Genomic DNA, 14085 nt, shown 5'->3' on the forward strand with positions numbered 1-14085 from the left:
CCGTTCAAATGACTGGCAACGAGGGGCGTTCAGTGAGAAAGGGGCTGTGTTTCCCTGTGGCATTGCAAACGCTTGAATACCTACAAGCAACATGACAACTAACTCAAAATGGACCAAAGATTTAAGGGTGAGAGCCAGAACCAGAAAACTTTTAGAAGGAGAAGCTTCACAATAGTGGGTCTGTTAAAGACTTCCTGGGTGTGGCATCCAAGAGAGACATTAGTAGTAGTAGTAATAATAATGACATAAATATTGGGAGGCATCACAGATAAAACATTTGTATCTCAGGCCAGGCAGTGGGGCACATGTGCAAGGACCCAGGTTCAAGCCCCCAGTCCCCATCTGCATGATGGAAAAAAAAAAGCTTCATGAGCGGTGGAGCAGGGCTGCAGGTCTCTCTCTCTCTCTCTATTTTCCCCTTCCATCTCAATTTCTCTCTGTCCTAGCAAAGAAAGAAAAATTTTAATTAGTTAAGTAATTGTGTGTTTATAAAAATGTGTAGTACTTGTGAATAAAAATGTTTAAAAAAACAACAACAATAAAACTCTGTACTTCAAAACACACAATCCACAGAATGAAGAGGTAGCTCACTGAGTGAGAGAAGGCAAGAATTAGCACTGGCTGCACGTCAGGAACCCGGGCTACTTAACTTCACCCCATGGCGAAAATGATCAAAGGGCTTGAACAGATATTTCTCTGGGGAAAAAGACTAAGAGCACATGAAAAGTTGCCTAGCATCAGCAGTCCCTCAGGCACAGAGAAAGAGAGAGGAGAGGAGAGGAGAGGAGAGGGAGAGAAAAGAGGAGAGAGAGAGAGAGGAGAGGAGAGGGAGAGAAAAAAGGAGAGGGGAGAGAAAGAGAGAGGAGAGGGGGGAGAGAGAGGAGAGGAGAGGGAGAGAAAAGAGAGGAGAGAGAGAGGAGGGGAGAGCGGAGAGGAGAGAGAGGAGAGGGAGAGAAAAAAGGAGAGGGGAGAGAGAGAGGAGAGGGGGGAGAGAGAGAGGAGAGGGGGAGAGAGAGAGAGAGAGAGGAGGAGAGATGGGGAGAGGAGAGAGAAAAGAATAGAGAGGAGAGAGAGAAGAGGGGAGAGGAGAAGAGAGGAGAGGAGAGAGGGGAAAGGAGGGAGAAAAGAGGCGAAGAGAGAAGAGGAGAGAGAGAGAAGAGAAGAGAGAGGACAGAGAGAAGAAGAGAGAGGTAACCGTCTAGCTGCTGGGCCCTGGGTGGGGGCTTGCTCAGCAGTCCAGCTGACAGTAGGCAGGGGAGGGGTCTGCACCATGGGTCTGACCCCCGTCCCCAGTATCACCCACCCGGCAGCCTGTCCACAGGGGCACACAGCTGAGAGCTCTCTGCTGAGTCACTCACCCTTCATCCCCTCACATCCCCTTCATCCCCTCACTGGCAGCTCTCTCTTCCTCGGACAGAGCTGCTCTGAGCGCCAGGTGGCCCTGTCCCCGTACCTTAAAGGCCTTCCTGATGACGTTGAGCTTCCTCTGGGTGGCGATGGAGAACGTGTCCTCAGTGTTGGGGTTGTCCGGGATCACGTGGTGCGTGAAGGTCAGGGCGTTGGTGGGGACCCCCTGGGACTTTCCGTAGTCTTGCAGGATGGCGGTGAGGAAGGCTGTGGAGCACAACACCCGCCGGCAAGTTCCACCCGGCTCCCCAAGTGTTCCTGTGTGTGTGTGGGGGGGCTCGGCCGGAGTCCGGGTGGGAGGGGAGTGCAGAGCCAGCCAGCTGCAGGAGCCTTCTGGGGGACCCTCGCCCCCACAGTCACAGCAGCGACAGAGGGTCCTGCCTGCCTCCGCCCCTTGACTCCAGTCCTGCTCGCAGAGCCGGTGATGCACCCCTGTGCTCAGGCTCCTTGGGGTGCTTGTCCGCATCTGGTGTGATTACACCCCTGCAGGAGCCGCTGACAGACCCTCTTTCACTCCTCTCAGCCCCTTCATTCTGACGGGACTCCTCCACCGTGCGCCTGACCGGGAGGCTATGGCCCTTGAAGGCCCGGAAGCCCTCTTGATGGCCCTGGCAGACGTGACCTGCCCTCCTGCTGCCCACCTCGGCCATAGCACAGCCACAGGCCCAGAGGGAAGAAGTGAGACAGCGGAGGAGTGAGGGTGAGGAGGGAGCCACCCGTTTGCTCAGGGGGGTTAGGGGGGATGGGGGGTCCTCCTGTGGTTCTCAGGGAGGAGAGGAAGGTAGCCAGAGGCACTGGGCCAACTCGGACCCGGGTCCTGCTTCTCGCTCACCTTGTGGGAAAAAGAAAGCTGGCAGCCAGTATCTTGAAGGAAACCCTTCGGAGACGTTGCTCCTGGAAATATCAGGGAGCTTGGGCTTTTGGCTTGATGGCGGGATCGAGTGCTTCCAGACGGAAGTAATCTTCATATACCTGAGGCCACAGAGCCCGGCTGAAGATGCCTGCTCAGCCCTCCCGTTCAGCCCGGGCTCCCTCCCACTCAGGCCCCCTTGTCCTGCGCCTGCGGCCCCCCCCCCCCCCCCCGTCTCCTTCAAATCTAGCCCCCCTGGTTGCCTTGCCCAGAGGCAAAGGCTTTGGGAGCAGGGGTGTTGTAGCAGGAATCCTGGTGGGCTGCCTGGAGTCCTGCAAACTGTGTTTGAGATGCTGACTTCTCTGCAGGGATGCGTGTTCACATTTACTTAGATTTAAAAGGTTCAGGGGCCAGGAGTGCACACATGACCATGCACAGGGACCTGGGTTCGAGGCCCTGCTCTCCACCTGCAGGGGAGAAGACTCTCCAGCAGTGAAGCTCCCTCCCTATCTCCTGCCTTGCAATTTCTCAGTGTTCTATCAAAAATAAAATCAACAAATATTTAAGAGGGCCAGAGAGCAGCACGGCACAGACTCTGGCACCAGACAGGCGAGGATGAATGAACCCTCGGGACTTCCGCTTCCCAGCGGTGGAGTCTGGGTCCAAGAACGTCAAGTCTTCCGGTCTCAGTTGCTGCCGAGTTAACAGTAACTAGCAGTTTCCAGAAAGCTGGGCGGTAGGCGTGCTGACCACAGAGTCCAGCCCATGCTGCTCTTAGTCGCCCCCCCACACCCTCCAGCACAGCTGTCCTGGGACTTGCACCACGTCCCGAACCAGGCTGAGCACTGGGGAGAAGCCACTGGCTCCAGCACCCACAGCACAAAGCAAACATGGCACGAGGGCGTTGTCAAGGGCTGTCAGCTTGCTTAGATAGCTGCTGCGGCTGTCTTTGGCTCCTCCTGCCCTCCGCCCTCTGCCTGCTGTGCTTCCTGTCTGCAGCCTGTCCTCAGCCTTCAGTGGATTTGTCTTCAGCGGCTTCTCTCGCAAACCTGCACCATGGACTAGATCTTTTCCACACACACCTCAGCTTCCCCATCTCTCAAATGATGGCGGGAGGGACCGGGCGGTGGCACAGCTGCTGGGGTTACCATGAGCAAGGACCTAGCTTCAATCCTCAGTCCCCACCCGCCGGCAGGGGGATCTTTCTCAGTGGTGAGACAGTGCTGCAGCTCTCTCTCTCTCTCTCTCTCTGTCTCTCTCCCTCTCCGCCTCTTCCTTCCCTCTTGATTTCTGTTCTTATCAAAGAGAGAGGAAAAGAAAAAAGGCCACCGAGAGCAATGGATTTGCGGTGCAGGCAAGAGCCCAAGCAGCAATCCTGCTGGCAGTAAAAATCAATGAACAAAGGGCAACAAAAGGGAATAAATAAATAAATTTAAAAAATCATTTAAAAATATTTTGAATATATAATTTATTACTGGGTAGAGACGAGAGAAATTGAGAGGGGAGGGGGAGGTAGGGAGAGAGACAGAGAGACACTTGTGAAGCTCTCCCTCTGCAGGTGGAGACTGGGGGCTTGAAGCTGGGTCCTTGCACACTGTAGTGTGCGTGCTTAGTCAGGTGGCCAGACACTGTACCGCAGAGCTATGAGGACAGTCAGGGTGGTCTGCATGAAGCACTTAGAGCAGGTTTCCTATACTGGGGGCAAAGGCATCGTTAACCAGTCCCAGCCCTCAAGTTGGTTTCTGTTATGCACTAAGCTCCTCTAAAGATTACATGTGGTGGTCCGGGAGGTGGTACAATGGATAGAGTGTTGGACTCTCAGCATGAGGTCCTGAGTTCAATCCCCGGCAGCACATGTACCAGAGTGATGTTTGGTTCTTTCTCTCTCTCCTATACCTCTTAATAAATAAGTATTTTTTAAAAGATTACATGTAATTGCCTGAGATTCCCAGTCTGGTTCCCAGCACCTCATGCATCCCGAGAGATGGTCTGAGTTCTCTCCCTGTCTCATGCGAAACTGTCTCTCACATGTAATAGGTAGAACAAATCTTTAAGACAATAAAGGTTTCACGTAACTTAATTTGTTTTTTTTTTTTCCTCCAGGGTTATTGCTGGGCTCGGTGCCTGCACCATGAATCCACCGCTCCTGGAGGCCATTTTCCCCCCTTTTTGTTGCCCTAGTTGTTGCAGCCTCGTTGCGGTTATTATTATTGCCATTGTTGATATTGTTCATTGTTGGATAGGACAGAGAGAAATGGAGAGAGGAGGGGAAGACAGAGAGGGGGAGAGAAAGACAGACACCTGCAGACCTGCTTCACCGTCTGTGAAGCGACTCCCCTGCAGGTGGGGAGCCGGGGGCTCGAACCGGGATCCTTACGCCGGTCCTTGTGCTTTGCGCCACGTGCGCTTAACCCACTGCGCCACCGCCCGACTCCCTAATTTGTTCTTTTTAAGTTATTTTAAAATTTCATTATTTATGTTACCAGAGCCCTGCCCAGCTCTGGTTCATGGTGCAGGGGACTGAACCTGGGACTCTGGAGCCTCAGGCACGAGTCTGTTTGTGTCACGCTCTCTAACCCCCTGCCCACTTCTTTTGGTCTTTACGTATTTGTCCCTGCAGTCTTCACAGGGTACGAACGGTGGGAGAAGCACACTAGCGTCTGGTCCTGTCTCTGTCTCAGCACAGGAGGACCTTTGACGAGACTTAGTTCTCCACGTCTTTGTCCTGGAGTGAAGGGCAGAGCCCCTCCCTTGCTTGATTCACAGGTGCCGTGAGACACAGCGAGGCCAGGCCTGTGGCGCTCTGCTGAACTCCAGGCAGAGGGGAGGGGGGTGCTGGGCGGGGTGGGGCCCTCTGCACGCACCGATTATGGATGGCCGTGTAAGCCATCTTGGCCCAGGTATTGAAGAAGTTCACTCGCTGGATGAGGTCGTTAGCCCAGGAGCCCAGAGGCTTACAGGACCTGTAGGCATGTTTCTGTTGGGAGTTTGGAGACAGGCATATCAATTAAAAAGAAAAGCAACAACAAACGCCCACCAGAGATGTTTTTGGGACCCTTAGGGACCTATCTGTAACCTTTTCAGGGAGGAATAACCTAGCGGCAGGCTGAGAAGTCTGAGGACGGCCACCCTCTTAGCAGTGCTCTGGGCCTGGCACCTGCAAGGCTCCGCTCACTTTGCCCAAGTGTTTTAATCCTCCCTTCTCTCCCCACTCCTGCCCCCTCCTCAGGGCAGGCGATCTTGACATGCCGTCAGGTGAGTGATTTCACCTCTGCTCAGAATTCCTTCTGCGCAGAATTCTACATATCTCCCTCGGAGCCTACTCCCTCAGCCATTCCCGTCCTTCCAGTTCCAAGATGCCCTGCCCCATGTGCACTGCAACCTCCCCTCTCTTCCGTAGCTTCAGATTTTCCTTCTCTGTCGCTGTGCTTGTCAACACGTTCTTGTATCTTAAATGTGCAAACCTCCCCAAACTTGACCTTGCTTTTTGCCCCCGAGGAAGCACTGGGGAGCTCGACTCAAGACCGCATTAAAAGGGTCAGAAACCTGGGGATTCAAGGATGGTTCAGTGTTCACAGACCAACAGACACGGACAGGATGCAGGCCCCACGTCACGGGCATGCCCCGCTGCTACGCCAGGTCTCTGTGAACCTCAGGAGCTCAGGAATGGCTTTCTTTGTTCAGTCTCTGGGCTACACTCTGGCTACATTCTTGCCACCTGTTCTCCGGCTTCAGGATTCTCTTTTCAGACCATTTTCCTGCCCAGCTGCCCTCACATCCCACATCTGAGCCTCCCCAGAGTCTCTAGCTTTGGTGTAGAATCCAGTCTTGAATTCCCGTTTTTCTAGTTCTGATCCTGTCTCCGAGTTCCACCTGCATGTGAGGCCACTCAGTATTCATCCCTCTCTTCCCAACTTCGTCCCACCCAACACTTTTCCTTCAGGTTCCTTCCAAGGTGAGGCAGAGATGCAGACTGCAGGGGGCTGGGCCGTGGCCCACCCAGTTAAGCAGCACCAAGCTCAAGCACCTGGGTTCGAGCCCCGGCTCCCCACCTGCAGGGGATCTGCTTTACGAGCAGTGAAGCAGGTTTGCAGGTGTCTATCTTTCTCTCCTTATCTCCCCATCCTTTCTCTATTTCTCTCTTTCCTATCTAGTAAGAAAAATTAGGGAAAAAAAAAAAAAAGAAAACAGAAAACAAAGAAAAAGGCTGCTGGGAGCAGTGGATTCGTAGTGCCAGCACTGAGCCCCAGTGATAACCCTGGTCGCAGTGAGAGAGAGAGAGAGAGAGAGAGAGAGGGAGGGAGAGAGAGAGACTGGAATTGTAGAGAAGCTTAGGAAAGTGTAACGACGCATTTTCATATCGTATCATTCACTGAGATTAATGGCCAGATTCCTGGCATTCAGGCTGTCTTCAGGCTGACGGTATTTTGAAGTCCTATGATAAACATCTCTTAGACCCACACTGCCCCCAGATGTTACCTGGAGGACTCACAGGTGACCTACGTCGGCATCTGCCTATGGTGACGTTAACACCTGGTCGCGAGGCTGACCTCGCGCTCCCCCGGAGTGAGCAGGAAGTGACAGCAGCTCACCTGCCACAGGGGCGGCATCCGTGTTTGGAGAAAAGCGTCGTAGACTTCTTCCAAGTCCGGGGTGAGGAGGATCACTCCTTTCATGGCGCACTGAAGGTCCTTCAGAGACTGGTGTATCGTAAACAATAACTTATCAAACCGCTCGATTTCTTGGCTCAGGAAGGGTAACAGGACACAGTGGACCAGGGGGTCATAGCCTGGGTTGAAAAGAGGGAGCGGTTGATGGGATCTTTTAGAGGAAACCTGGTTCTGCTTGGAGAGACTCGGGCTTAGCAGATGCCAGGGGTCTAGAGGTAGGGTGTGGAAAGACATTGTCTGCCAGGGTCGCGAGCAGCAGATATGCCAGGCAGTGTGAATGCACAGACAATAGGGCTGTACTCCAAGGGCGCTCGGTCTGCAGACACTCAAGTCTGATTTTTACAGGATAGTGACACATCACAAAACATTATTCTCCCCCCGAAGAAAATAATAATAACAACAAAAGATTTCAGCTTGTAGTCTGCGCAAAAGCGAAGGGTGGGCTGGGTTTGGCCTGTAATCCCGCGTTCACTGACCACTGGTCTAGACTCAATCACAGCGCTGTGTTGAGAAATTATTGCTCGAGATTTGGTTCAAAGACGAGACTTTTCTTTTTAGAGGGTCACATGTGAACGTGGTGGCAAGTCTCCACAGCCCAATGCCTTAGCTTCCCAGAGCTGGGTCCGGAATCAAGGCTAGTCCTGCCTCTTAGCTCCTCAGCATCCAGAGCTCCCCGTATCGCACCCATCTGAACTCACTCCTCAGCTTGCTGTTCAGTGGGCAGATGGGCAGATAGGTGGCCTGGGAGCCGGCCCAGTGGACAAGGCATCGGACTCTCCGACATGAGATCCCAAGTTTGACCCCTGGCATTGCACGTGCCAAAATGATGCTCTGGTCCTTTCACATTGGCGTTAATAAGCCAATGCATAGCTGTTATACAGAATGTTATATAGTATATATATTTGAGAGCATGTAAAAGAAATATACTTATTGATTTTTTAAAAAAGCGCAAATCATATTGCACCAAAGCAAAAGACTGGGGTTGGGGGGGTGGAAGGTTCAGGTCCTGGAACAAGATGGCAGAGGCCTAGTGGTGCATGTACACTGTGTGGGAAACTGGGAAATGTTACGCATGCACAAACTACTGTATTTACTGTCGACTGTAAAACATTAATCCCCCAATAGAGAAATTAAAATTCAAAAGAAAAACTAAAGACAGGCCAACAGAAGAGGGTTCTAAGAAACAGACCTGCTCCCACAGCTTTTACTGATTTGCCTTTTGTTTCGGAGCTGTGCTGCCTTCTCCCACGAAAGAGAAGAGGCACGGAAACAAACCCCACAGCACCATCTTCTCTGCTCCGTGTCCCTCCAACTCGGGTGGAAAAGGAGGTAACGGGGCCTCCGAGCCTTGTTTTGGTCCACAGCCTTAGTGCTGCCTCCTGTCTTCCCGCTGCCTGGAGGAAGGAGGCTGCGAGCAGGGAGGAGACTCACCTTTGAGGTCTTTATACAGAGACACCCAGAGGGGGCTGGACATGAGGGACTTGAGGGTGCTCTGCGTGCCGGCACAGTCCTCTTTCTCCACAGACAGCGGCAGCCGCCTTAGGAAGTCGGATAAGACTTCCATCACCAGTTCATCGCTGCTCTCCATGAAGATGCTGGACAAGGGAAGCCAAGCGAAATTGAGACACAGGTCTGCCCCGTTCAGGGCCACCCTCTGTTTAGGCTCCATTTGCAGGGAAGCCTCATTTCACAAAACCACGAGATCACAAACACTACGGGAGCTTTTACTGAGACGGCCAGGCAGACAGCTGCATGGGAATGTGTGTTCTTAGAGCTTCCTTGGGGTTCCTTCATCCGAGTGTGTGCACAGGGGAGGAACCAGGACCGAAAGCGAAACGAGGAGCCAACTAACACCATGTGCTGAAGTGGCCTAGTAGCCTAGTAGCTCACTCATCTGTTTGTCCTGGGGGGGGGACACTCAGTGAGAGGGTGGGCAGATGGGTGGTGTGCCTGTAGGTCTGAGTGATGCTCTGACCCGGAAGAAGACTGATGTTCATTCCTTTTTTTTAAAAAAAAAATTTCCTTATTGGGGGATTAATGGTTTACAGTTGACAGTAAAATACAATAGTTTGTGCATGTGTAACATTTTCCAGTTTTCCACATAACCATTCAAGAACACTGGCGCTCTTTAGGCCCCTTTTATGTGTGAAGACATCAGGGCTCAGGGAGGTGACAGGCTCTCTAATAACTAGGGGATGGTAAAAAAAAAAAACATAGTTGGGGGTCGGGCGGTAGCGCAGCGGGATAAGTGCAGGTGGTGCAAAGCGCAAGGACTGGCATAGGGATCCCGGTTCGAGCCCCCGGCTCCCCACCTGCAGGGGAGTCACTTCATAGGTGGTGGAGCAGGTCTGCAGGTGTCTGTCTTTCTCTCCCCCTCTCTGTCTTCCCCTCCTCTCTCCATTTCTCTCTGTCCTATCCAACAACAACATCAACAACAACAATAATAATAACCACCACAACAAGGCTACAACAACAAGGGCAACAAAAAAAAAAGAGGGGGAGAAATAGCCTCCAGGAGCAGTGGATTCATGGTGCAGGCACTGAGCCCCAGCAATAACCCTGGAGGCAAAAATAAACATAGTGGATTAAAAACCTCTTGTTTAATTTAATTTAAATTTATCTATTTATTTATTGGACAGAGACAGAAATTGATAAGGAATGGGGAGATGGGGAGGGGAGAGAGAGCTGTTGCACTGCTCATTGCTTGTGAAGCTTTCCACCTGCAGGTGGGGACTGGGGGCTTGAACTTGGGTCCTTGGGCATGGTAACATGTGCGTTCAACCAGATGTGCCACTGCCTTGCTCCAGGATATACCTCTTTTGAGTTCCCTTTCTCTGCAGTTTTGAGTCCTAGTTGGGACTGACAACAGATGCCCCAGACCACACGGCTGTATTTATGTTGCACCAAAGTAAAGGACTCTGAGAGCCAGAGGGGCTGCTGGGTCCCGGTGCATGATGGTGGGGGGCCCAGACTGCAGGGTGCTGCAGTGTTGTGCAGAAAACTGAGAAATGTTACACATGTACCAACAACTGCATTTCCTGTAAACCATAAAACAGCACAGGTGCTGACAACTGTGATTACTGCAAACTGTTAATCCCCTCCAAAAGAAGATGTATTTACCAGTGAAAGACACACACACACACATGCGCGCACGCACACACACACACACACACACACGCACACGCACACACACACACACACACGCAGAGAGAGAGAGAGAGAGACAGAAGAGGAGAGAAGAGAAAAGAGCACCACGCTGGAACATGCAGCCATGCTGGGGATCTGATCTAGGACCTGAAGTTTGTTAAACCAGCACTTAAGCTACTGTGCTCCCTTCTGGGCAGTCCTCTCCTCCTCTTTTTTTTTTTTTAAATTAATTTTTATTCTTTATTTATTATTGGATAGAGACAGATAGAAATTGGAGGGAGACAGAGAAGGAGAGAGACAGGAGACACCTACAGCCCTGCTTCACCACTCGTGACTTTCCCCAGGCAGGTGGGGACGAGGGGCTTGACCTGGGTACTAGTGCATTGTAATGAGTGCACTTAACCAGGTGCACCACCGCCTGCCCCCTCTTTTTTTTTTCTTTTCTTTTCTTTCCCTTCCCTTCTCTTCCCTTCCCTTTCCTGTCCTTTCCCTTTTCTTTTCTTTCTTTCTTTCTTTCTTTCTTTCTTTCTTTCTTTCTTTCTTTCTTTCTTTTTTTAACATACAGCAAACTGAGAAGGCAAACTTGGGAATTTACATTAGGGTTGACAGAATCAAAATGATAACAAAAATATTTGTGTTGAGGAAAGTATTACGTTGATATTTGAAGTATCTGTGACTCTAGGAAGATTGAGGCTCTTAGCTTAGGGCGCAGCCTTGTGGCTCCTATTTGAGACAGCCCACTGAGAGGTTTGCTAAGCTTCATCCTTTTAAGTTAGAGCTCAGCTAAATCGAGACGGTACATGGGAAAATCTGAGGGAGTGTATTTGTTTAACTATTAGATTCATAAGAATTACTGAAAGGATTGGAAGTCAGGCAGTTGAAGCACTGACTTTACAATGAATAATGAATGTTTAATTAAGTTTATAGTTAGAAGCAAATGTTATTCAAAGATGCTTTGAAGAAATTGTAGAAATTTTGCTAGATTTATAAACGGAACACTCCTTATTTATTTTATGAGAGCACTGCTCAGCTCTGGCTAATGGTGGTGGTGGTGCTGGGGATTGAACCTGGGACCTCTGCATCTCAGGCATGAAAATCTGTCGCACTGCCTATGGTGCTATCTTCCTGCCTCCCGAGCTTCTGTCCTATGCTGTGATGTATACATGGAAAATTTTTCGAATAATCAATCCTTCATGTTTTTACTTGCTTTTATTTTAATGACACAGAGAGGGGGGAGAGGGAGAGGGAGAGGAAGAGGGAGGAGAGAGAGGCAGAGAAAGAGAAAGAGGGAGGGAGAGGAAGAGAGAGTGCACTAGAGCCCTGCTCAGCTCTGGCTGATGGTGGTGCTGGGGATTGAATCTGGGACCTCAGAGCCTCAGGCAGGAGGGTTTTTTGCAGAGCCCCTGTGCCGTCTCTCCGGCCCCTGAGGATTCCTCACCTGCCCATGAGGCTGGTGGTGGTAGGCTGCATGGTGATGAGGCCAGTGATGAGCATGTGGGCCTGGCCCTCCCCATGGGTGGCCCTGGCCTCGGGGTGCAGCCCCAAGAGCTCAGGGGGGTCCTCATCCGGCAAGGAGTGGGTGATGTGTATGTAGTCCTTTAGGCTCGAAGATCTGGGCACTGGAATAAAGAACTGAGGGATTTTGCTGGTGAGACAGCTGCTGTCAGTGAAGCTCCCTCTGGGGCGGCACTTCCCCAGCAAACATTTTCCCCCCCGCCGGGCGCCAGGCTTTGTGCTGCCACCGACCTCGCAGCAGGCTGTACAGCAGGTGCGCCCTCTCCACTCCCCCCATTCCTTAATTTATGCGCCACCAGAGTCGCTGCTGGGCCTCAGTGCCTGCATCATGAATCTGCTGCTCCTCACGTCCACTTTTTTCTTTTATTTGAAATAGAAATGAAGAGAGGAGAGGAGTTAAAGAGGAAGACAGAGAGAGAGAGAGACAGAGAGAGAGAAAGAGAGAGAGCAAGTGCCTTGCTTCATGGCTACTGAAGCTTCCTCCGGCTTGCTGCCTCCTGAAGGTGGAGACAAGGGGCTTGAACCTGGATCCTTGCACATGGGAACATGTGCACTTAACTTCTTTCTTCCATTCTCCTTTTCTTTCCTTCTCCTTCCTCCCTCCTTTCTTTTCAGTGAGAGAGAGAAAGGAGGAGTGATAGCACAGCACTTTTTACTACTTTTGCAGGGTGCTCCTTTGTGATACCAGGGGCTCGAACCCAGGTCCTCACACGAGGTGTTCGAGCCCCCAGCAGTGCCCACCTGCAGTAAGCAGGCTACATGAGCAGTGGTGTCTCTTTCTCTCCCTCTTTCTGTCTGTCTCTGTTAGAAAGGAAGGAAAGAAGAAAAAGGAAAAAATGTCCAGAAGTTCTCTGATACTCATCTCTTCTCCAAATGGAGCCCGAGTTCCCTCCTGAACGACGCCGGGACTGAGCTACTGGCTTCTGTCAGACAGGGGATGGGACGGGCTCAGGGCTGGAGACCTGCGGCTCCAGGACGGGCACAGGACTGTAGTCAGCCAACTTTCCAACTCAAACGGGAGAACTGCAGAGGCAGAACAATAGCCTTGACTGACAGTCAGCTTCTGGAGTCTAGAGTACAGAGTTTAGAAATGGTCTGTGACTGCTTGGACACAAAGGGACAGAGATGGCAAAGCACGGTCAGAGGACCTGAGATCCCTGTACGACTCCAGGCAGGAAGCAGCTGGGAAAACTGGTGAGCCTCAGTTGTGGGCTGCTTTTTCTTTTTCTGTCTCTTTCTTTCTTTCTTTCTTTCTTTCTTTCTTTCTTTCTTCCTTCCTTCCTTCCTTCCTTCCTTCCTTCCTTCCTTCCTTTTTCTTTCTCTCTCTCTTTCTTTCTTTCTTCTTAAAGAATTTATTTATTTATTCATGAGAGAGCTAGGAGGAGAGAAAGAACCAGACATCACTCTGGACACTGACTGCGGTGCGGTGCGTGGAGGAAGAGAGTCACAAATTGAAGGACGATGATGGACGAGCAGGACTTCAGGGCATCAGAGTCAGACACCGAGGGTGAGAAATGGCTGGGAGTGCCGGCTGCGTCACCACCAACTCCAGTGGCAGCGGGCACACAGTCTGAGTATGTGCTGGTCTTCCTGCAGCTGGACACTTACTACGATGAGCTGGGGGACAGAGTCACAACCCGACGGACCATGATGTACAGGCTGGACTCCCTGGAGTCAGAGGCCCAAAGTCAGAAAGGCCCGGGGATGTCAGCGGAGGCAGAAGAGGACGATCCTGCAGGAGCTCAGGAAGCCCCGCTGTCGATACCACCACCACCACCATCGCTGCCACCACCACCATCGCCACCACCAGGAACATTGACACCACCACCATTGCCGCCACCAGGAACGTCGACACCACGACCATCGCCACCACCAGAAGCAGTGACACCATCACCACCTCCACCACCATCGCCGCCATCAGGAACATCGAGACCACCACCATCGCTGCCACCACCACCATCACTGCCACCACCACCATAGACATCACTAGGAACATCGACACTACCACCATCACTGCCACCAGTGGCAGTGACACCATCACCACCAACACCATTGCCGCCACCAGCAACATCAATACCACCACCATCACTGCCACCAGTACCAGTGACACCATCACCACCTCCAACACTGCTGCCACCAGGAACATCGATACCACCACCACCAGCAACACCGATACCACCACCACCACCACCACCATTGGCGCCACCAGGAACATTGAAACCACCACCATCAACATCGATACCACCACCACCAGCAACACCGATTCCACCACCACAACCACCATTGCCGCAACCAGGAACATCAAAACCACCACCATCACTGCCACCAGCAACATCGATACCACCATCACCACCAACACCAGGAACATCGAAACCACCACCACGACTGCCACCAGCAACATCGATACCATCACCACCACCATTGCTGCCACCAGGAACATCAAAACCACCAGCAATGCCACCAGCAACATTGATACCACCCTACCACTGCCGCCAC

At 51.8% G+C, this 14085-nt stretch overlaps 1 protein-coding gene across 4 annotated transcripts in view; it reads right to left on the reverse strand.

Moving 5' to 3' along the window:
- Positions 1-14085, reverse strand: part of DNAH14 (dynein axonemal heavy chain 14) — a 283313-nt gene that overhangs the window by 4254 nt on the left and 264974 nt on the right. For all 4 annotated transcript variants that reach the window (XM_060192438.1, XM_060192437.1, XM_060192440.1 and 1 more), the window contains 6 exons: positions 11513-11706; positions 8359-8522; positions 6850-7046; positions 5122-5234; positions 2240-2379; positions 1454-1614 (listed from right to left, as the gene is read on the reverse strand). In XM_060192438.1, the coding sequence (XP_060048421.1) occupies positions 1454-1614; positions 2240-2379; positions 5122-5234; positions 6850-7046; positions 8359-8522; positions 11513-11706 (969 nt within the window). The remainder of the gene's footprint in view (positions 1-1453; positions 1615-2239; positions 2380-5121; positions 5235-6849; positions 7047-8358; positions 8523-11512; positions 11707-14085) is intronic.

Source organism: Erinaceus europaeus, chromosome 6 (assembly GCF_950295315.1).
Source record: "Erinaceus europaeus chromosome 6, mEriEur2.1, whole genome shotgun sequence".
NCBI lineage: Eukaryota > Metazoa > Chordata > Mammalia > Eulipotyphla > Erinaceidae > Erinaceus > Erinaceus europaeus.